At 38.2% G+C, this 25,256-nt stretch overlaps 1 protein-coding gene across 7 annotated transcripts in view; it reads right to left on the bottom strand.

The window, feature by feature from the left end:
- The window catches only part of EYA1 (EYA transcriptional coactivator and phosphatase 1), a 331,367-nt gene that overhangs the window by 113,983 nt on the left and 192,128 nt on the right, over positions 1-25,256 (bottom strand). For 3 of the 7 annotated variants that reach the window (XM_031014148.3, XM_004047138.5, XM_063709217.1), the window contains 4 exons: positions 22,587-22,664; positions 10,718-10,787; positions 10,259-10,404; positions 6,087-6,224 (listed from right to left, as the gene is read on the bottom strand). In XM_031014148.3, coding sequence (XP_030870008.2) covers positions 6,087-6,224; positions 10,259-10,404; positions 10,718-10,787; positions 22,587-22,664 — 432 coding nt within the window. The remainder of the gene's footprint in view (positions 1-6,086; positions 6,225-10,258; positions 10,405-10,717; positions 10,788-22,586; positions 22,665-25,256) is intronic. The other 4 variants (XM_055349601.2, XM_055349605.2, XM_055349602.2 and 1 more) reach the window with 3 other exon arrangements.

Here is a 25,256-nt window from a genome sequence, read left to right as displayed (position 1 = left end):
ACTGACCCAAGGGTCTCCAGGCACACTCTGTCCATCCACACCCACCCATTCAGCTAACTCATCTGCATCAGCTTTGTCAATGGTGTGTGAAGAAAAACCCCCTCAGACCATTCCAAAACTTCTTCCAGAAAAACCAAAGCTAACACTGTGGAACAGGAAAATGTCAAAAATGAATAAGCAAAGATTTCACCTCCTCAGGTTGAACTCTACAGTTGTTTACGAAGAAGAACACTTTGTCTTTCTCAGCTGAACTTAAGTTTCTAATCTTTTAGTGGTACACAAAAGAAAAATTAAATCATGAATAGAATTTTCCAGTGATCTTACAGCAAAGGTGAAAACAATCAGATTTCCCAATCACTGAGGTTTTATTTCATGGAATTTTAGTATTAGAGCATGCACGACGAAAATCTGATCCTTGTTTAGTTTAAAATGGCATGTGTCAGATTCACAGAAGCCTGCTTGGCAGGACAGAAGTGTTGAAAGTTGGAGCTGAAAGGGTGATTCCAGACGGATCACTTGAGCAAATGAGGGCACCAAGTAAGGCTGGCCCAGTTCACAAGGTTTGACAGTGGCAAAATGGCCGTAAATTGCCAAATCTGCTCTTAAAAGGCTGTGCAAGTGTTAAAGCACTGACAGTGCTCAGAAATGAGTTTTCTAAGAAGTTTTTTTTAGAGCTTCATGAATTGGTGTTTGACTAGTTATATAACTAAGTATGTAATGCAATGGTTTAGTTCTAACGATCAAGCCTGCCCTTCAGAAAAATTGAAAGATGAAACAACATTTTGGCTTTTTGTAGTTTTCTTTAAAAGCCACTCATGCGAGCTCTGTAATTTAGGTGTATGTACAACAACAAGGTCTGACAGTTCTAAGACATTCTCCGTTTTGAGTAGCCATTCTTAACTGTTGATATTATACAAACTAAATTACTAATTTTATGCATTCTTTAGCATTTTCAGGTTCTTATTATTTATTTATTTAGTTAGTTAGTTTTTTGAAATCACAGTCTCACTCCATTGCCCAGGCTGGAGTGCAGTGGCACGATCTTGTCTCACTGAACCTCATGGTCCCAAGATTCTCCTACCTCAGCCTCCCAAGTAGCTGGGATTACAGGCATGTGACATTACACCTGGCTAATTTTTGTATTTTTAATAGAGATGGGGTTTTGCCATGTTGGCCAGGCTGGTCTCAAACTCCTGACCTTGGGTGATCTGCCCACCTCGGCCTCCCAAAGTGCTGGGATTACAGGCGTGAGCCATAGGTTCTTATCTTTTCAAAGTTACTGTTCAGAGTTATGTAAAGATTAAATAAGATGTCACAAGGGAAATAACTAGGTTAGTCCTTGGCATATAAAAAGTAAACAATAAATGTCAACTGTTATTTTATTTTGTTGTATGGGCACTAGAGTTTTCCATCTCTACATAGCACAGCTTATCACATTCCCATCTTCTTCCCTAAATTTTCTGAACTAAACAATTTGATGCTTCAATGACTGGTGGAGATCTCTTTCTCCACCCATTCTTAGCACTCAAAGCAGAGATGTGACTGCAGGGCCCATGATCAACAAGGACTTGGTTGATGACTCTCTCTCTCCCACCACCACTGCAAAGCTGAGTTTATTTTTTGCCAGTGGCTCTTCCTTGCTTCCTCACTCTTATTTTCCAACACCCCATTCACCACTGCCACCACACAGCTTTTCCTCTCTCCCGATTTTCTTCTTCATGTTGTTTTTCCCCCGCTTTTTCGGTATCATGTACAAAAAGCTTGACCTTTGTTGATAGTAAGTTTCCTTCCATGCCAGCATATTAATTACATCTGGCTCCTTTTTTGCTATGCTTATTTGGTTATTGGTTTCTTAAAGTTCTCTTTCATGGCTAAAATATATTTTGTTATATATATTATTACACATATTAAAATTTTAATTACACTTTGTGTGTTGTGGGGGGAAGAGAAGGAGTATTTAGGTAATGCTACCTAATCTGGAACTATTCCAGAAAGCTGGACCATAATAATAATAATGAAAATAATAGTAACTACATCACCACTGCAATGAGAGCAGTAAAATTGACAACAATGATTTGAGTTCTTACTATGTACCACAGGTTGGTCAGAGTGATTTACAGGCAATCTCAATGATATCTCACAACAGTATTGTGGGAGTAGATCTCATGCCCATATTCCAGATAAGGAAACACATGTGAAGGAGTCGTCACATGCTGAAGGCCCACAGAAAGCAAAGGTAGAACTGCTGACAGCCAATCTTACTCCAGAACCCATACTGCTAACCAGGAAGCCAGATTTCACTGTACCTTTATTCCAGTCTTTCTAAGTCTGATAGAACCAAAGAGGTGATCATCATAAGTTTTCTTTAAATTAATCAGCAAAACACTTAGAGGATGCATACATGTCACACTTCAGTTTTTGGGGCTACTAGAATATTTCCCCTGGGCTACTAGAATAGTTCTTCTATCATTGTGAAATTCTGATATTAAATTTGAACAGGTAAATCTCTGAATAACTAGTCATCATACCTTATATTTTTAAAGTTGAAAAGATTTCCCGGAAATAAAGCTAGGCAAAAATATCCCCCATATTGCCAAAATATATTCTCATCCAGGATTCAAATACATTTTAATAGCTATAAGATGAAATTGATATAAGCAAATAATCACTGTTATTCATTAAGGATTAAAAGAACTGAGGGAATTTTGAAAATAATTTTAGACATTGTAGAAATTGCTATATTAAAAAACATGTGTTAAAAAGATGCTCAAAGGTCAACAGACTCCCACAACTAGGTGCACAAAATCATTGAATAATGAGAAGCAGTATACATACTGCATTTAATATTTAAGAACTACATATTAATCACAATTAAGTACCCAAATCTGGCCATATACATTCTGTAGCAAATTATATAGCATTATCCATCATCATTTTGGCAAGTTAATTTTCAAATTAATAGTATATGATCATCTGGCTTAATATGTGGAAGTCATATTACAGGTTGAATATCCCTTATCTGAAATGCTTGGGACCAGAAATGTTTTGGATTTTGAATTTTTTTCAAATTTTGGAATATTTGCATTATATACTGGTTGAGCATTCCTAATCCAAAAATCTGAAATCCAGAATGCTCCTATAAGCATTTTCTTTGAGAATCACGTGAGTGCTCAAAAAGTTTTAAATTTTGAATCATTTTGGATTTCAGATTTTTGGATTAGGAATACTCAACCTGTATATCCAATAGTCTAAAACTGAGTAAATTATCATTATAAAGATAGTCATGTGAAATAATGCCTCAGTCATGGGAAATGGGTCCTAATGTCCCACAGAAAGGCCATTCAACTAAGGGATGTATAAAAACACACAAAAAGTTTTAATGCAATATCCAGTAAGCCCAGATGATAATAAATCTATGGATAGAAAAGCAGTGCCTTATTTGGTGCTATACATGTCCTTATTTCTTTTAAATGATAATTTTATTTTCTTCCAAATTCATTTCCTTTTCTACTCATTCATTTCCCCTTTTTTATGTACTATACTGTAATGGCTGGTTTGTCTTTTTCTGAATTGTTCCTGCTGCATAAGTTTTGATCTGGGAGAAGAGCAAGATGAAAGTAACTCTAAAGCACAATATTTCTCAAACTATCTGAGGTCCAGGATCGGTTTTTTCCTCCAATCCTTCACAGACTGACAACTGAGCAAAATACAAAGTAATGTACTTCTAAAAGAAAAAAAATTTTCTAAAAAACGAGACAGTATAAGTCTCATTTTAAAAAATTATTATTTGATTCAATAAACATAAAATTTATTATTGACTGACTATGAAAGTTTCTAGATGCTAACTCTCCGTTTCTGTACTTAGCTTTAGCTTTTGGTGGACGGGTAACGGCAAGGCTGCGGATGGGCGCAGGCCCAGAACCATACAATTCTGTAGCTCTGCTCTGGGCAGGGCACTTCACTTGCCTCTTTCCCACTTTTAGGATCCACTTCTCCTCAAGGAGACCGGGATACCACGGGCACCCTGCTAGACCCTGGGACCCCTCCAGCACTCTTTATTTTCCTGATGTCTCCCGGAGGAATCTGCAATTGCATAATTTAGTTGGTTGCTTGTCTACTGTCTCTCTCTTTGGCAAGAATGAAAGCTCTATGAGCAAACAGACCTTGTCTGCCTTATGATCCATTTCATTACTAGAGCCTAGGACTGTTAAATTCATTAATAAAGTCTTTCCATCACTTTTTGTTCTTTATATTCCTTTACTCAATTGATATTCAGCATGTGCAGAACAGTTCTTTTCCAAGGCTGCATAAAAGTTTTGGAATCAGGCACATAAATAATATCCTTCTACCAATAAATGCTATCTGTTATAAAATAGTTTTTATTTTATAATCACTGAATATGTCAAAACTTTATAGTTCAGGCCTTTTGAATCAAATGCAAAATCAAATATGAAAAGGTTAATGATCTTGTCCACTAAAATTGTAGTTTGCTATACAGGAAAATAGACTCTTAAAAATGATAAATAAAAAAATATATCATTCTTAAGGAAACATATTAATAAGACATTTAAAAAGGCTAAGATCTTTAATGTGAAAAATAATAAGATAAAGAGGACAACCACTGAAGAGAAAAAACATTTTATGTTTTTTCTAAATGTGTATAAAAACAAAATCTTGTACCTACCAAAATGACACTTTTTTCAAAGAAAGATATCAAATGTGTATACTTTAACACACAGCCCTTCCTTGTGTAAATATATAGGAAATCCTTAAAGGAGCATAAAACAATTTACTTAGAAATTCTATACTTAAACTTATTCAAAGGAAATAATTAAAGGTGTGTAGATAAGATATGCATAGCATTGCTCTAAATGTCAAATAGTAGGGAATTAGTTAAATAAGAGATATCTATTTAGGGAATTAGTCAAATAAGATATACCTATTTAGCTAATTCCATGTAGCCATTAAAAGGATACCATAGAACAGAACTTATTGATGTGAAAGATGATTAAAATGTACTCGTTACTAAAAACAGCAGGTTGCAATACTGTATTAAATAATGGGCCCATGCTGTATATCTAGACAAACATATATCATAATGATAATAATAAATGTATGAGACATAGACTATATTTTTGCTTCTCTGTATTTTCTAATTTGTCTGTGATAAATATTATTAATGTAATGAAGAATAAGCTAAAATATATAAAAACAATAACAACTATAAAAAGAACCCCTTCAATCAAAAAGAGATCATCAGGGATTTAATTCAACTATGGATTGGCACTATTAGGAGGCCAAATATGATTCGTTGAACTTAACTGTAGTAAAGAGAAGATACTAGGAAAATGTTTAAATTATGTGAGAACTATTCTCAAGCACTTTAAAGATCTATTTGCAAGATAACAATGTGCTAACTTTAAGTAATGTCTATGTATTCTTGAGACCAGCTTTGACAATGACAGCTGTCATTCCATTTGACTTGTACTTACATTATGTTTTGTCTGTAGTTTCAAAAACAGAACCCAGGGACTGATTCTTACAAGCATTTTCTTAAAGATTCACCGGGTGTCTGTAAATCTGATCAAGCTGTTCTTTGGGAGATCATTATTCAACACTTATCACATACTTTATTTCTACAGCTATGACTGTCACTCCCCAAGCTTCACTTCATAATGAAAATAAAGAAAACAGCCCTTTTGGAAAAGTTGGATGGTAATACCAAGTGCGTAAGTTTTTAGTACATGCCATATCACAACCTCCTACATGGCTGACTTTTGACTTTTTCATTTCTTTTATAACTGACAGAAGACACAAAGGCAAAAATGTCAACTTCACAAAAAATCTTAGTGCTTTTTGGAAAGAATGTTATAGATCATCCAGTCTAACCCCCTGATGTTATAAATATGGAAATTTAGGCCTAGAAAATAGGTAAGTGATGAATTAAACTAGAAGCAGGTGTCCTGCCTCTAAGCCCAATCCAGTTGCCATCATCATTTACTATTTACATGGAACATCAGGTTCTACTTTAGAAGTTAGCTATCAACCTACAGGGTTAAGGAAAATAGCAATGTGTATATACAGACCTTGCATCTGGTAGCTGTATGGTGCCTGTCCAGGTTGAGGGGTACTGAAGCTTGTGCCATAGCTGAGAAATCCTGTCTGTCCAGGTGACTGAGACTGTGACAATCCACCTTCAGTCTTGATGCCTGCCCACAATGCACCTAAATCAGTTAGTGATAGCTTATCTATCTGTCCATTTTCAAAAGCTGGTAAATATACAAAAACATACACTTCCACAACCGTTTAACTACAAATACTTCCCCAGTCTTATCTCAAAAATAAAGGGTATACATGCATTCAGTGAAATACCATAAAGTACAACTTCAGTTTTTTAAATCCAGGATTACAGATTTGAATGTCTATTCACATTATTCTCTCTTGTTTTATTGCACTTCAAGACATATCCCTTCTATAAAATGTAACTCCAGTGATATATTTTCATACTTAATTTTGTTGTTTTAATTATGTAAGAGTTGAAGATCATCTCCTTCACAGTAAAGAAATAGCCATAATTAAATTTTAGCTAAATGATCCCAAAGTTGCTATATTGACTAGTGTTAAAAATAAAATCCTTTTTTATATTAAAAAATATTAATTAGATCCTATACCATCACAGTATTTTTCCCTCCTTTACTCTTTCTACTACAAAGCTGATTTCAGTACCAACTCATTTTGAAGTCCAAAGAAGCAATACTGGGCACAGAACTAAACAACACGGTGGAAAGGCTTTTCCTGAATATCTAGGTCCTATCAGAAAATAAGCACAAAGGAAGCAGAATACTAATGAGCTGAATCTTATAAAACAGCAGTGATTTATAAACAAGTGAGGTTGACCAGCAGTTTCCTTTTGTCCCTGTTAGTGTGAAATATTTGACTATAATTGTTTTCGATGTAGTCTAAAGTACCTTTGTTTTTATCATATGATAATATAAAAATGATGTATCTGTGGCCCCCAAATACTTCCCCAAACACCAGGCTAACATCGTAATTTTGGGACTTGGATTTGGCAGCACTGAGGTATGGGGCTCAGCTCTGTCTTTAATTAATTACAATTAAAGACAGTCATACATGTTAACAACTCTCCTTCATTCTCATAGAGGGAGGGAAGGAAAATTTCTGCCAAGGGAATTCACATTTTTTAATAATTTTGCTTCATACTTAAGATAAATGATATCTTTAGGATCTAGAATACACAGTAGTCTTACTGTTTATTTCCATTTTAGGGGAATCTCATCAGCAGAGTACAGCTAGGTAATTGTTTTAAGGCAGTGGGAGAATCTTTCTCTTGGCTGAGAGTGCCTACTTTAATTCCTGCAGTATCTCTAAATAACTTCATAATGACCTTAACATTTAAGTCTTAACACAACCTTAACATTTTAAAAATGTGATTTTCCCTGTAAAGGTAATCCCAAACCAATGAATAACCCACACATAGAAATGGTCCCTGGAAATACACCTGCCCCAGACAGGTGGCATGATGGCTTTAGAAAATCCCTTTCTTTCCATGTTGTCACCCCTAGGGATTTTCCACCTCTTGCTGCATTTGAGACTATACTGATCTGCTTCCAGCCTTCACCTATACCAATAAAATACCAATAATTCATGTATTTTTTTTGAGACAGAGTCTCGCTCTGTCACCCAGGCTCGAGTGCAGTGGCGCAATCTCAGCTCACTGCAAGCTCCGCCTCCCAGGTTCATGCCATTCTCCTGCCTCAGCCTCCCAAGTAGCTGGGACTACAGGCACCCACCACCATGCCTGGCTAATTTTTTGTATTTTTAGTAGAGAGGGGGTTTCACCGTGTTAGCCAGGATGGTCTAGATCTCCTGACCTCGTGATCCGCCCGCCTCGGCCTCCCAAAGTGCTGGGATTACAGGTGTGAGCCACTGCGCCCGGCCTAATTTATGTATTTTTATTCTGTTTCTAGCCTATTGGTTCCAGATGGGGATCTTTGTGATAAGAACATGTAAGGAAAGGCAGAAAGAGGTAGAAAGCACCCATTGCCACACCTATCTCTGTGACTTCTACATACAAGGTGGCAAACTCATTTCACTGGCAGACTCCAAGCAGATCCAGCAAAAAAAAACAGAATGAATTTGTGTTTCCCCACTGATCTATCATTCTCATGATAAAAAAGATACACCAACCTTTTCTTACAGGGTCTAAATAAAAAGTCAAGAGTACAAGTCCTTGGAGAAAGTTTTGTAAGACCATCTGAGCCTTGACTATCAGCAGTTAAAACCCAAGCTATGTGCTCTTCCTTCATGAATGAGCAAAGGGGAGAAGGATGCCATATTTTTCAATGCACTGGCCCCAAAAATAGAACTTTTGGATCAGAAGTACGCAGGGCATCTCCTTCTACTCAAGTTCCCAAAAGAGAAGATGGGGGTTATTAGGAAAATGCTAAGAACTGAAAATTATTCCCTGGGAATTTATAACCGTGGAAAACTCTGGAATCAAAGCCCTTCACGCTGAGCCTCGCTCTCTCCCCCTCCCTTATCCCATTAAAATCCCCATCCTCACTCTGCTAGTTCTGATTCTATTCCCAGATCTTTTGCTCATCTCACACTCTTTGAACAGCTATTTCAGACAAGGACATTCATTAATGGTTTAGAACTGGAGGAACCCCTAACCCAGAGCTCAGAAATTGGCAAAGGGAGATGTCCAGGTCCCACAAAGACTGAATGGGGAGGAGAAGGAAGAAGAAAGATGTGTGGCTGGTAGCCAGGGCAGTGATGGGAATGGCACCTTCCAATGGCAGTACTGGTAGACTGACAGTACTTTAGAACTGTGTGGACTGGAAAATACATTTATACTTCAAATAACCATCTCACAAATAAATTTTGAGAATGTAAATCAAAGACTGCCTTGACTTCTATTATAGAATGGGAGCTGATGCTTTTCCTTCTTGTAGTACAAGAATAGTTTGAAAGTAAATTCCAGCTAAATTTAATCCATAGCTAATATTGTTATGAGAAACTGTGAATAAAAGTTATGGAAAAGAGAGCTAGTTTTAAAAATTCCATTTTAAGGCTGTCTCTAAAGTCTACTTTAAAAATACCTATCTAGAAAACATTGGTTCGGATGGTTTTAAAATAAAACTATAAATGCTGAAGTCGTACATAATTTAGATTATTTGTATATATTTTATAAGAAATTCATATACAGTTGATTTTGTTTGAGATAGAATTAAAAGGAATAAAGTAATTTACCTTCTAATTATTAATGAAATACTTAAAGAAGAGCATTAATTCTTTTTATATACCACAGAAAAGAATACTACAAAACAGTATCAAGCAGAAGCACAATTAGAATACTGGTCACAACAAATTCTGTACTTGTTGCACAGAATTACTTATTCTATCAATCTTTTCCTCCAAGTGTCCATGTACTATTCCTTGATCACTAGTTTTTATTCTTTTCTTAATAAAATGCCAATAATTCAAGTGTTTCTATTCAGTTCAATCTACTTAGAATTGCAATAACAATTTAATGGAAGAAAAGGTATTTTAAAATTCTGAAATTTTTTTTTAATTAAGCTTTAGGATTTTGTTGGATTTATTTTTAATTTACAGGTATTGACCCATAAAAAGTGAGTTAAATTACACCAAGATAAAGATAATCTCCAGGTGGGAAGGAACAAATGTCCATGTGAGCTTTAAATGTTTCCTGATTTGCCTCTTCAAAGTACACTCCAGGCAGTGATATATAGATCACTTTTCCTAATGGTTGATAATGCTGAAATTTGAGACTATTACCACCCTCGAGTTTAAAGCAAGAGTTTGTTGAATTCTACTTGTACGTCACTAATCACAGCTAGGCATCTGATAAATAGGAAATGAATCTGTACCCCAAAAGACTTCATTCACAGACGTTTTATCACAAATATGCACAAAAATATTTTGGATTCCAGAGCCCAGTGCTCAAATGGCAAATTCAGGGTTGAGATATAAATCGAGAAAAATGAGAGCAAGAAGGCATACGAACCACATAATCTTTTCGCTACCTCTGACCTCAAGATAAGGAGCTACCAGTTCTTATAATGCTCTTTAGAAACAATCATACTAAGAATTTAGACACAGAAGGTGACAACACGTTCTAAATTGGCCAAGGATTGGGTCTTTAAGTACCACTCAAATATGTTAATACATGCATGCCCATGCGATAACGCCACCACTACAATTGCAGGTTACTCACCATATGAGGAAATGCCGTACGGCTGTCCTGGCTGTGGGTACGTGGCATAGGCTGTAGCTTGTTGCATTCCTGTGGTAAACTGTGTTTGCCCATATGCAGCCATAGTTTGTGAGGAAGGGGTAGGGAGAATATGTGGGTATGGTCTGCTATTTGTCAGAAATGACAGAAAATAGAAAGCCCATGCATTAGATGGAAACATGCAAACCGATTAACAACCACATCACAAATTCCAGCTAAATATTGTATCTTAAACTTTCACACAGAATTGACAAAGCACTGAAATACTTCAGTGTCTCCACTACATGATGCTCAAAATAAATTTGTATCAATATATTTACATCTCTATGAAATGCACTTTCATTTAAATTAAGATGGAACATGTGGGCACAGACATAACTTTAAATAAATAAAAGTCTACTCAGAGAAGTTATTTATTGATTAAGAGAAAATACATCTTACTTGGAAGGGTAAATCTGTGGTGGAGAGAACTGGTGAGTTGGTCGTGGGCTGAAACTACTGCTCCCAATTGCTGGAAAACAAAAACAAAACAAAATAATGCACAATAATCCAAGCAAAACACAAAATATATAGAAAGCACTGACATATTTTCAACTATAGGTTGGCCATATGAAATTTCAGATATTTGGTCTTTGTGATGTGCGGAGATGGCAATTTCATATGGTTCCACCTAACAGAAAGTTAAACTATAAAGAGGAATGAATAGAAACTGATTAAGGGCTCTAGTTTTAAATGAACTCTTAGAAAACATCATCACAATCTTCGCAAATACCTGCTGGCATGCTGTGAGCTTTTACAGTGGCAATACTTAAAGAGTACAAGGAGTCCTGGCTACTGTTTGGAAAGCTGTGCTGAAAGGGGAGGTATGAAGCTGAATTACAGGATTGGGTGGGAATGTGAAAGGTCAGCTGGCCTATTGTTTGTGCTCAGCAAGAACACACAAACCTGAGGCTGTATTACCAAGAAACGTGGTCTAATCTTCTCTCGGGTGAGGAGAAACAGGATAGATCCTCATTTGCCTGCATTGATTTAGCAATGGTTTTTAGTAAAAATGCATTCCTATAACTATCTTAAATTTCTCAAGTTGCAAGCTAAGCCTGTTTTTTCCTGTGCTGATCTGGGTGTTCCTTTGCCTTTTAGTTATATGTGATCAACTTCAATGTTCAACTAAAAAAAGGTTTGCCTTTATTTTTTAAAGAGGTATTTAAGCATTCAAGCAGAACTTTACTTCTTAATCACGTTTACTTGATTAAATAATGCACTAAAGTCCAAGCAAATGTTCTTGTGCTCTAATTTTGAACTAAAGAAGCAAAAACCTATGTTAACAAAGTCCTGAAAATGGCAGTTTCAGCTTCCTTCATTGTAAACACAGTGAATCTATATATATATAAATCTACATATATATGTGTATATATACATACATATATATCTACACATATTTACGTTTATGGGTATACATGTACATATTTTTTTCCTCCAATTCCCTAATCTCTATCGGGCTAAGATGCATATTCCTTGGGAGCAATTATTATAAGATGTAATGTTTATTTTATTCTTCTACCAATAATTACTATCTTCGGAGGCTCTATTATTTATTAATTCTATTCTACACTAAAATCCTTTTAGGAGGTTCCATGTAGTCAAAGTTTCATATAGTTTTCCCATTGTCACACTGGTACATTAATGTTTCTCAAATTTAATTTTCTAGCTTGTGTTTGGGATGACAATGGTAGAATTGGACTAGAGTCTTCAAATCTATGAGTAATCTTTTCCTTGTAAAACAAACAAGGCCTGTCCAGGAACAGTAGATCTAGATTAGTACCACTCTTGCAAGCTCCCAGACTTCAAACATCTGGCTGGCCGCTTGGCAGAGACAGCATCTGTACTGAAGAGATGGCAAGCCAGCCCAGCTGGTATACCCCATCATCTGGCACATACTGAGCCACTACTCTGTTCCAGGTGCTGTGCTAGATGCTGCACGTGCGAAGGTGCAAAGACTAGATCTGTCTGATACACATGGGAAGGGTGACACATAAAGAACTGTGGGATGGTCAGTTAAAGACTGCAGTTTATAGAAGAGAGGGATTAGTGAGAGAACACTTGGACTATGAGCACTACCACTTGCCCAGGTCATCTGCAACTAAAACCTCTTCTGCTCCTCTAAGACAGAAAACAGGCCAAGGGTAACATGGACTTACCCAGCAGAATTATTGGAGAAGTAATCTCTTCCTGGGACAATTGGAGTTCAAAATAATTGGTTAAAGACCAAACAACAAAAAAATGCAATGCTACTTGCTGACAGAAGCCACAGAAACCCCATTTATTCTTTCCTAGCTCTATGTCTATGTTTTTTGAATTGTGGGTCATGGCTCATGAAAAGTTCATAAACTCAATAGGTTGTACCCAACAATTTTTTTCTTTTTTCTTTCTTTTTAACAAACAACAGAATAAAAGATATCAGGGTTATGGGTTACTACACAGAGTACAGGAAGTTCCATAAGGCTTTGATTTAGAGGATATGCACAGTATGTGTGTATATATATATGATGAAAGACTTAGGAGGCTGCAGAACATGGGAATTAAGTCTAGGTTCTGGAATCAGAATTGAATTTCAGCTCAGATTCAAATCCCACTTCTTCTATGTGGGCTTAGTCAAGTTATTCCCTCTATGTCTCCATATGTTCTCCTATAAAATGATGGCAGTAATACCACCTACACCTCATAGGATTGTCATGAAGACTGAGATAATTTTCCCAGATTCCCACTATCTTTTACCCCATACTTGTCTTTTCCTTCTGAGTTTTCAATTCTACTCAGTGGACTGCATCACCATCTATCCCACAAAATACTTCAAGGTTGGATTTTCTGTTTCCATTTTACATATGAGGAACTAAGGCTGATAGAAGTAAAGTAACATATCTAAGCAAATTGAACCCAGGTCTGCCTAACTTTTCCAACCAAAGCATACTGTCTTCCGACCCCCTGTGTGGAAATTAGAACTTCACAGCCATCTTGTTTTCCCCTCTATTTCATGACTCAGGTGGCTCCCCGACCCCCAATCCAGAATTGCCTGTTGGTCTGTCCTGCATACTCCATCCATACTCTCAGGATCCCTGTCCCGGTTTAGGTCCCAATAATGATGTCTCACCTGGACTACTGCAACAGTTACAGAGCCACTGTCCCTTTGTCCCACTCAGAGATGGCCACCTGTGCCTTCTGACTCTCAACACTGTCAACATCATGTTCTTTCTTAAATGGAAACTTCTTCATATCCATTCTCTAGCTCACAATCATTCGACAGTGCACATTATCCCTAGGATAAATTCCAAATTCCTTGGCACAGAATACAAAGAGATTCAAGCTTCATCTCCCTCCTGGGTAGGTTATCTAGGCTCCCAGACTTCAGAACTGCCCATCCATGGCATGTACTTTTATGTCTGATTTGGTTGCTGTTCACACTAGACTCTTCTTCCTTGTAAAGCTCTTCTTTCCTCTCCCTGACAAACATTCCACCACAGAGACTAAGTCATCATTTTCCCTTTAGGATAACATCTTCCTTCTCTGTACTTTCTTGGAACATTGCAATCCTTGGCAATGTAGCACCCCCAACATTGCATTATAACTAGCGTATGTAGTGTATAGATGGTTACATTCCTCTGCTAACTATGGGCTTCTGGGGCCAGGGTCTTCTTATTATCCTATTTCCTCAGCACCTGACAGGGCCTGGTATGTGGTAGAGGGAATCACACACTATTTGTTTAAAAAGAATGTGAGAATTAGGTCATAAGCAAAGTAGATGTTTCAAACCACAATAACGTGAAGAATGGTTAAATTATTTTAAGTTTTTTTTATAAACATACATAATAAACCTAACTTAGTTCTTTGGCAATATAGATTGGAGTAAGTAGTATCCCTTATGAAATAAATGTGAAGAACCCACAATGCTGTCTTATAACTACTCACCTAGTTAGGTGTGCTTAAAATTACTGAATGTGTCAAAGGCCATATAATAAGTCATATCTTTTGGGCTTTCTTTAAATCCAAACCCCTGTATGGCTCGCACAATCTCTGTGTGGCCTGTAGTCAAAAATCTACCATCTTATACCTGAAGTACCTTTTCTGTAATGGTATGAAACACTTTAAACTTTCTAAACAGTAACCCAGGAATTCAGATTAATTTTAATCTCACAGGACCAAAATCACCTAAAACAAAGGGAATGACCCCAGATCATCCATCAAGGTAAATTAAATGGTCCTTTTACCCTTAGAACACGCCAAATTACATATGCCATGAAGCCTTGGGAACATACGGACAACCAATATCTCTTCATCTGTTTCAATTATTCCATTCTATGTCCAACATAGAAAGAATCTCCTCCAATCTTTTTGTAGGAAGGGAGAGGAGAATCAAAAGTGAATAATAATCACAATCTTGGGACCACTGGGAAGAGCAACAGAACTCTCGAAATTGGCAGGTCCTCAGCTCATTCCTCCCCCAGGCTCCTTCATGTCAACACCATTCAGCCAATCAGGTCAAAAGCCTATAAGTTTTGACTCTTCTCTTTCCCTCAAACCCCACCTACCCTTTTATCATAAGTCCAGTCTGTTTTCCCATCAAAATATACCCCAAACCTCACAACTTCTCACCTCTCATTTATCACTCTGTTCCAGTCACCATTGTTGTGGCAAACAGAAGCACCTCCTGATTCTTCTGCTGCAGGGGATGAAGCTGAACAAGGGCCTAGCTGTTAAGCTCTGCAATCCATCCATGCCATGCAGGGCAGGGGTGAGGGCACACTTTCAAAGGGCTTAACCCGACCAGTGACAATGCACCAGGGATACTAAGGCAGGCCTGTTCCTGGGAGAGCTGGGGCTCCTCTGGTGGCCTTGCTGAAATGTCCTGAGACTGCACTCCCACCTAACTTAACCTCCCTTCCTTCCCTCTCTCCCTTCCCTTAACAAAATCCTGGCACAGTTAATCTTGCCTTGGTGGCTCTTCTAGGAAGACGTGAACTAACACAGTCATCTTTCTTCTGAGCCAGGAAAACGTTGGTCTCCCTGTTTCCATGTCACCATTCACCCCATAAAGCACCTTCCATGCATCAAACAGTGACCTCTTAAAAACATAAATTAAGTCATGCCACAAACCCCCTGACCCTCAACCCCAAGCCCTCCATTATCCTCCTATCACATTTCATTGAACCCAAACTTATTGCTGCCCTTCACCAAGATCTCTGCTCAGATGCCCTCTCCTCTAAAAGAGACTCCCATTCATTCCTTTACTAAATTCTTTGATCAGCTTTTGTTTTCTTCTTAGCACTTTTAGTTGTCTATTTACGTACGCCAGCACTTAACACTTACCCATGTATTATCCGTCTCTCCCAAAGAATGAAAGCTCCATGAGGGCAGAGACCCTGTCTACCACTTCACTGCTATATTCCCACTGCCTAGAACATTGCTTGGCATATAGCAGGTGCTCAATAAATAATTGTTGAATGAACGAATCAGATCTAGAAGGGTATACCTTTTATGAACAATTAAAAAGAGAAACCATATTTGTTACACAATATTTTTTCTCCTCCAGAAGCATTCCTGCTTCTATTTTCAGTTTTCAAATATCACCAGACATCAACTAGCAGTTTACTTAACAACTTAACAAATTTAGGCTTTGTAGAAATGGCAGAGGCAGTAAAGATATTAAAAACACTTTGTTTGCAATCCCTCTTGTTCTTAAAATTTAAATCATTAAAGTATTGTTTTTCATTGATAAAGAGTAAATGGGCCTCACTTTACGATATTTGGAAACCATGATAAACAATGCTGCAATTTTCAACTCAGCCCCATGCCTTGGAAAACCAGCCTCCCCTTTCTTCCTTTCTTTCACTCTCCCCACGCCAAGATCCCCAAGGGCTTCCCTGGAAGAGTGAGAGTGAGTCACTATGTCCTCAAGGCTTGCAGGTGCTAGGGCTCCTTGAAAGACAGGTGGAGATAGCAATCACCAACATCAGAGTGGCTCCATTTCTTCTTTATCCTCACTGTCTATTTTGTTAAGACACTAATAATAGTTGGGGTGGGAATCTTTAAGTTCTTTTTTTTTTTTTTTTTTTTTTGACACAGAGTCTCACCCTATCGCCCTGGCTAGAGTGCAATGGTGCATCTCAGCTCACTGCAACCTCCGCCTCCTGGGTTCAAGCGATTCTCCTGCCTCAGCCTCCTGAGTAGCTGGGATTACAGGTGCCCGCCACCATGCCCGGCTAATTTTTTGTATTTTTAGTAGAGACAGGGTTTCATCATGTTAGCCAGGATGGTCTTGACCTCCTGTCCTGATGATCTATCTGCCTCGGCCTCCCAAAGTACTGGGATTACACGTGTGAGCCACTGCACTCAGCCAAGTTCATGTGAATTTTTAAGCCATTGTGGAGAAGAAAGCAGGAGTGGTGGCCACAGAGCTAAAGGACAGCTTGGAGTTAAGGGCTTAGAAACTTCTTTCTTTTACAAACCGTAAGCCCTGTTCATAGCCATTCCAGTATGTTGATTTTTGTCTCTTTCCTCACTTATAAAAGAGAGAGAAAAGAAAATGTAAAACAAGAGAATACCGATTCCAGGGTGCTCTGTGCTTCATATGCCTTCACCTAACCCCCTCAGCTCTCCTGATTCTTTCCGCTGTATTCAACACAGAGAATCAAACTATGGAAAACAAGATCCTTTACAGCTTCAGCCCCTCCACCACCTACCCCTTCACCTTCAGCTAAGCCCTTCTCCAAGGCCCTTGCTTCTCCTGTGTATCTTTTCCAAGTTGAGGCTGCTTGCTCTTTCAGATTCCAGATGTCACAAAGACCTGAAAACATATTTTCATTGTTGCTTCTTCCAAACCATTGGTTTTCTACTCTCCCATAAAAATCTTTCTTTCTCTGGGGTTGATGACAGATCTTCAACATTTCCATGAATGACCCACATCCCGGACACTGCCTACATTTATCAAAACTTTAGGATTTGGTGATGTCTCCCTACAAGCCCCAACATCACCCTGGGTTATACATCCACTGATTTTCTCAGTCTGTCTAGGCCTCAACCCTGGCCTTCTACTTCAGTCATCAAGCTCAAGACCACATCCTGGCCCCTTTTCCCCACTCCGTGGTCTCAAGCCACAGTCACATTGATCAATTCATTAATTTCCTTAGCAAACATTTACTGAGCATCTCCTGTATGCTTGATACCATGAAGACCACCAGGACTGCAACTGAATAATACAAACAGAATCTCTGTTCTCATAGGGCTACAGTTTAGCAAGAAGACAGAGACCGAGGATTAATCCCATAAGTAGTGATGAAGGGTGCAGAACTAACTACAGAGGCATGTGGTAAAGGCCTCACTGAGTTTAAGTAAGGAATATCATTTCTGTCTAGAATTTTCATTCCTTTGTTTTCATTTCATGTGTTCTCTAACCTCATCAAGAGATGAAGAACCCCTGACATCCCTATCTTTTCTCACGGTATTAGCCCCTACCTTCTTCTTTCTACCCGTCTTGAATACATGAAAAATTATTTTAAACCATTCCTTTACTGATACTCTCAATTTTCTTAATTTCATATTCTCTCATGCTCTATCTGGCAAACCCTTGACCCTGGATCAAGCCCAGCGTCTTTTCACATGGTCTGCTAAGCCCTTGTAGAGAAAAATCACTCTACCATACAGGCCCATCGTCATTAGCTCTAGCCTTGTTCAACCTTCAGCTCTACTGTCCATCCTATTCTCTGTTTCTAGGCAGCCTCAGACTTCCCCAGCATCCACTACATCAATATCAGTCTTCTCCAACTCTTCAAGCTCACATGCCTATCATTACTCTTATTTTGAGTCACTTCGGAGGAAAAAGTAGAAGCCATCATTCGTTCATTCATGTTTTCTTTAATTCAAATATGTGGCACATATTAGGCAAATATGTGAGTGCCTAATATGTGGCAGGTACTGTTTTAGGTGTCAGGGATATAGAAGTGAACCAAACAAGACAGAATCCCTGCCAACACAAGCTTATGTTTTGGTGGGGTGACAGTCCAACACTAAACATAATGCACAAGAAAATGACAGCATTTGCAAAAGGCTCATAATTATTGGCAGGAAAGAGTGGGGAGTAACCCGACCTGGTAGAACAGAAGTAGAACAGGAGAGCTGCACTGAGTCAAGTGGTCAGGGTGGGCCTCGATGAGGTGAGATTTGAACACGGACGAAGTTAGGGGAGTAAGGCAGGTATACAGGGAAAGGACTGCCAGCAAAAAATGCACTATGTGGGGAGCATGTCTACCACATGGGAGGAAGAACAGTAAGCAAGGCAGGCAGGCAACAAGGTCAGACAGTCTCTGAGGCAGATGATGATAGGGCTTGTGGGCTTTTTAAGGATTTGGCTTTTACCCATAGAGACGAATGGGAGCCTTTGGAGGGTCTGAACTGAAGAATCGGATAGGAACTCCCCCAACATACTGCCACCTCATCCACTTCAAATTCATCTGCACCACTTCGTATTGCATCTTCCCCAATGTTTCAGTGGAAAAGTTATTCCTTTTCTAGCCTGATCCGCTTCTGTTTTGGATTTGTGCTATTGCTGTCCCATCAGGGGCTTTCCTCTATCAATTATCCCCCTACTTGCCCATACCTCTAACCTCTGCCACTGTTGAGTTTGTGTCAGCAGTATGAAACCACCCTGACCTCCTAAATGCCATCCCTCTCTCTAACGAATTTCCTTTCCTTCCCTTCTTTTTAGCACTATGTACTTGAAAGACATTTTTCTTTTCCTCATCTTCACTCCCCCACATTATTCATGAATCATCCATTCATTCAATAAACTTTAGGAGCACATACTATCTGCTAAGAGCTATGCTGGAGACACAGAAGTTGGTCATGTGGTCCAGCAGGGACAAGGATAAAATTCACCCATCTACTGAAACTGCTACAGGCTAATCCATTGATGCTTGTAATTTTTTAATTTTAAATTTTGACATAATTTGAAACTTGCAGAAAAGTTGCAAGAACAGCACAAAAACTTCCCAGATATCCTTCATCCAAATTCTCCAACATGTTAGTAGCTTTATCCTTGATTTCTTGTTTGTGTGTGTGTGTGTGTGTGTGTGTGTGTGTGTGTGTGTATGCATACGCATATATACCTCACATTCTGTTGGAGTTTTGTGTATGATGTCTTTTTACTTATAAATATTTCTGGCTCACACCTGTAATCCCAGCACTTTGGGAGGCCGAGGCGAGCGGATTACGAGGTCAAGAGATTGAGATCATCCTGGCCAACATGGTGAAACCCCATCTCTACTAAAACTTCAAAAATTAGCTGGGCATGGTGGCACGTGCCTGTAGTCCCAGCTACTCGGGAGGCTAAAGTAGGAGAATCACTTGAACCCAGGAGGCAGAGGTTGCAGTGAGCCGAGATCACACTATAGCACTCCAGCCTGGGCAACAGAGTGAGCCTCTGTCTCTAAATAAATAAATAAATACACACACACACACACACACACACACACATATATATATTTCTATGTGTATTTCTTAAAAACAAAGAATTCTTTTACCACAGTAATCAAAATCAGGAAAAACAGTGATAGTGATGCAATACTATTTTCCATAGATATTTTCAAAAAGATTATCTCTTTGTAGCACATGATTTTTAACTTGGACTTTAAAAGTATTACTTTTTAAAAGTATAAATGTTTTATATATATATATACACATATATATAATGTAAAAAGTTTGAAAATAAGACAAAAGCAAAAGGAATAATATTCAAATTATATTCTACCATCTAGAGAGAATCACTGTTTTTTAGACCCATATACACAGGCCCATATATGCACATACAGATGCCTTTTTAAGAAAGCAAAACTGTGATTATACTGAAAATATGACTCTTTCATAACTTGCTTTTTCTCTTAATAGAGTTAACATTTTCTCAAGACACGTTTTAACAATAATTCTCAAGAGCTGTGTACAGATCCACATTGTTGACAGTGCTTCCTTAAAATTCTTCCCTGTGTTTGCTTCCAGTTCAACACTATTGCTTTTTTGTTTTTTTTGTTTTTGTTTTGAGACAGAGTCTCACTCTGCTGCCCAGGCTGAAGTGCAGTGGTGCAATCATAGCTCACTGCAACCTTGAACTCCTGGGCTCAAGTGATCTTCCAGTCTCAGCCTCCTTAGTAGCTGGGACCACAGGCGCATGCCACCATGCCCAGCTAATTTTTTAAAAATTATTTTTTGTAGAGACAGGTCTCCCTATGTTGTCCAGGCTGGCCTCCAACTCCTGGGCTCAAATGATTCTCCTGCCTCTGCATCCCAAAGTGCTAGGATTACACGTGTTAACCACCATGCCTGGCCAAAACTTGCCTTATCCCAAATTACCTGTTTTCATTTGATCCTCTGCCCATGTCATATATATTAGCTTTCCGTGAGTTCTGCCTTCAACTTTGTTTACCCCACTAGCTTTAACTCCCTGTATACCTTCAAATTTCCCATGCCAAATCTCCTCTGAGCTCCAAACCCTAATATACTTGGCATCTGCAGGTAGATGCTGCCTCACGGTCAACATGTCCAAAACTGAGGTTCCTGTCTTCCTTTGTCAACCATGCTCCTCTTGCATTTCCTGGCTCTTAACTTCTTTCTCTGCCTCACTTACCCCTATACCCATTGGTCACTGCCCACTATAAATTCTACTTCGTAAATGAAATGCACCAAATCCATCACCTTCCCATACCCATTGCCAGTGCTTTATTTCAGGTCTTCAATATTTCTTGCTGAAATTAATACAAAAAAATCTCTCACTGATTTCTCCACTTCAGCTCACCTGCCCCTAATTCATCCTGCCATGGTGGCCATAATTCTGTCCTATGAATATGATCATGTGACCCCCTTCCTTTGATGCCTCCCATTGCACACAGGAGAAAACACAAATTCCATGAAGCTCACACAAGCCTCTTTAGACTCTGGCCCCTGCCTCCCTCTGCAACATGCCCTTGCTCTCACACTGTAAACACACCAGGAACCCTGAACCATTAACAGTTCCCCAAAGATCCACGCCCTCTGTGCTGCTGTCTCCTTTCATGGAGTGTCCATTTGTCCAGCATCTCTCTCTCAGTGCTTCTTTCCTACTCATTTTTTAAGACTGAGCATCCACTCCAAGACACCTTCCCTGATCACCACACCCCAACCTGGTCTCCACTAGGTCCCTTCGTGGGTGTTCTTTGGGCTCTCTGGGCTTCCCTCTGCATCATCAAACTGTACTGTGATGGTCTGTTCATTTGTTCATCCCACTAAGCCCTGGATCAGGACCATTTTCACACACCTATGAAGTCAGCATGGCACCAACCACATTGCCAAGCAAAAGTCAAATTCTAATAAATGTTTTAGGAAAGAACAAATGGATATTACACCCTTTGTTAATTTTTATTGCTTTCACCTGGTATCATTAGTATTGAAGTTGTGTGTTTGCATTTCATTTTGTATTTATAATTTCTTTTTGTTGTGGTATGTATTAAATAAATGATCCAGAGAGCTTGAGTAAATCAATCACAACTTTATGGAATTATAGCATTTCCAATAGAGAGGTGCTAAAATTATAGCAGGCAATATTAAAAAAAAGTCAAAATTCTAAGAATTACCTCTGATATAAATAATTTTTAAATGAAATACTCCAAACTGGGCTGGGTGACTTGGCAAATATATAATCACATTCTCACAACCACCTTATGATCACAGTCACTTTCTTGTCAGTAATTTCATTATGACACTTGTGAAACTTGGATATTCTGTTTATTGGAGGCAGGTTTTATTAATGTGAAGGAGATTAAAAACTAACTGAAGAACTTAATGCTGCTTTACAGAGTCTATTTAATTTAGATCTATAGTTGATATGACAGTTACTTAGCAAGATGGCTTGGCGAGTCTGCTTAGAAGTGTAAAACACCAAATTTTGCCTAACCAAATTTGAAGACCTGGAAAAATAATACATCTAAGAGAGAATGGGGGAGGAGTCATCAGCACAGTAAATATAATTAGTAGAAGAAAGGAGAAGAACAACACCCTTTTTACCCCATTTATTGGATAGCAACATTTCAGCAACCACTTCTCCACAATGAATAAAAACAGAATTGGTAATATGTGACTCTGAGCAAAGCTATTTTATATGTATATATGCATAAGTACATATATACCCACATATATACACATATACATGTATACATATATATACATAGGGACATTACATGAATAAACTAGAAAAAATGCTTGGTGTTGATGTGAAAATCTAATATTTATTCCTTACCTGAACCTGAGAAATTGTCTAAAGACCCGTCTGCTGTCGTTGAAGCTGTTTCACTGCTGCTCATTGGCTCTGTTTTAACTACAAAAATAAACAACATACATCGATATTGAAGTACTAGTTATTTATAAAGACATGGAAGAGAAGATATAACATTCAGAGTAATGACAAGAAAATCATTTCAAAAAACATTTTCCCTAACTGAACATAAATCATAAGCATAAATAGACTTTTAAAAAACATTCACATATTAAGTTCTTTCCCCTTAGGAAACAAACTATTGTCACAAGTTACCCTTTAAAAGCAGCACTGTAAAAGTAATTAAATTCATCATTGCTTTACGTATTTACTGAATTACTTACTGATAAATTATCTCTCAAAATCTACATGATGTGATATAAAATCATTTCCTGGGGTTGTGGAAAAATCTGTTGTTTGGTCAGAGTCAAAAGGATAGAACAGAAAGATGTGGGGAAGCAGGAAGTAAGTGGGTGTCGACACCAGCAGGTCTTCCTGATGCTTAAGGGCAAGGTCTCCCCTACCACACACATACACCTTCTGGGTTCTCCAGCATGGCTAAAAAACTGAGGGCTTGATTTAATGCACCATCATTACCACCCAGCCATATCCGACTGCCAATTCATCAATATTTTTTGTATGCTTCGTACCAAAAACATACTGAATCTAAATGAAGCAGAAACAAAGTTTTCTATTTCAAAACAGTATTGATAGCAGACAGTTTGTGAAATACATACATGATCTTTGGTCAAGTCCCTTTGTGCTGTGAGATAACTTTTAGATTTATGCTATAGATTCTCTAAAGCAATCCACTCCCCTGATATGGTGACAGTGTTATCGTTCCCCTACCAAACAGGCAAGCCAACAACTTCAGCACATCTGCCTTTGTTCTCTCTAGTTTTACATTTTTTTAAAAGAAGAAGTAGCATCGTTGTTTTCCTTAGAAACTACTGGCGAAGTGCCATCATCAGAATTTGCCTACCTTGCTTCGTGGAAGGTATTCATTTCTTAGTAACAGATTTTCAGAAAGAATGCAGTAATATTTTAAGGGATACCTAAAAATCATTAACATGCTTCCTAAAACAAAGGCTCCCATGAGAGAATATTTGGGGAGGCCTCTCTTATAAAGCAAACACATTTTGAAGCGGGAAAAGATGATGGAGAAAATGCAGCTTTTCCTCCTCTCAACATCACCAATCTGTTATAAACACCAGGGAAAAGGCACATTCACATAACTCCTGGATCTTCAAATATTCTCCTAATGCATAATGAGTAGTTTAAAAATAAGCATTATAAATAGATGCATCAGATAGTCACTTTTTAAAAAAATAATTATTCAGATGGCTTCTAAACAAGCTTTGGAAAACAACAACTGTGAGACTAATGGAAATCACTCTGCTGGATTGTTTTAATGTAGACCAAACAATGGTGTAACTGAAGTTGTAACTGAAGTTTTCACTTTTCTGCCAGTTGTTTTGGGTTTAGAAGTCTTTGTTGATGATAAAATTCTGACATAAGCCTGTATTTCCCTTCTCTCTCCATGACACCAGACAACCTAATGATTTTGCTTTTCATCACCATTACACTGCCATCGTTTCAGGAAAGGCAGTATTTCATTGCTAGCACACAGTTTCTAAGTTTCTTACTTAGCTGTCCACATCATATCGTACCTCCTTAAAAACACACACACACACACACACACACACACACACAAAACCTAATATAATGTCCCATACACATAAAGCAATCGTTCTATTTCACTCTCTGCCAGACAGATCACCACTAAGATTCTGAACTCAGAATCAAATACAACATACTAAGCAAAAGATTAGAATTAGGTGCCATGGAAACAGGTCCTGTAAAGTGCCTACTGTGTGTCAGTTATTTATAGACATTATAATTCATCCTTTTAAACAACTCTACAAATAGTTCTCAGAATAGACAAACTCCCTAGTCAGTATTGTCTTCTTGTTTCCCATGCACACATTAAAACCAAAGGGGTTAGGAAGTCACCCAAAGACCCACAGTAAGGGGCAGAAATAAGATTTAATTTGGGATGTTTTTGACTCCAAGGCCCATGACTAAAGCTTGAAGAAATAGTAATAAGTGGGACTTTCCAATAGTACAAGCTACTCCACAACAAGGCTGCCGGGGCACAGTGCCACACACTGGGGATAGAGTGGAAAGCGTAGTCCCTGCTCTCCTACGGTCTTAGGGCTCCTAGCCTAGTGAATTTGCTGGAAATTCTCACATAGAAGTTTCATGCCCAACTGTCAGGAAAAGATGTGAAGAAAAAAATTGTTCCACTGCATGAGATGTCAATCAAGATTACTTCCAAGTCTTTGTCGAATCTAAGGGCTATGATTCAACAGATTCTATAGATGCAACTACTTTATGAAAGCTTGACTACACCAAAACCACTCCTATTTCTGTACCCCTAAAATTGACACCAGCTATTCTCCATATGATTAGCTTAATCGAATGTAGCCTTCACTCCCAAGAGGCACATTCAATTATACTTGAAATCCATTAAAACTAGGCAAAAAGATTAGAAAGGAAAGGAAGAGGATACTTTTCTTTTAGGCCCCAATAACACTGCTTTTCACCATTGTTCAAACATACCCATCTATACACTAAGGAATAAAGACTCCCTTT

The sequence above is a fragment of the Gorilla gorilla genome, chromosome 7, assembly GCF_029281585.2.
Source record: "Gorilla gorilla gorilla isolate KB3781 chromosome 7, NHGRI_mGorGor1-v2.1_pri, whole genome shotgun sequence".
In the NCBI taxonomy this organism is placed as follows: domain Eukaryota; kingdom Metazoa; phylum Chordata; class Mammalia; order Primates; family Hominidae; genus Gorilla; species Gorilla gorilla.
The sequence above is the reverse complement of the archived record's forward strand: the minus strand, read 5'-3'. Positions and strand labels throughout refer to the sequence as shown.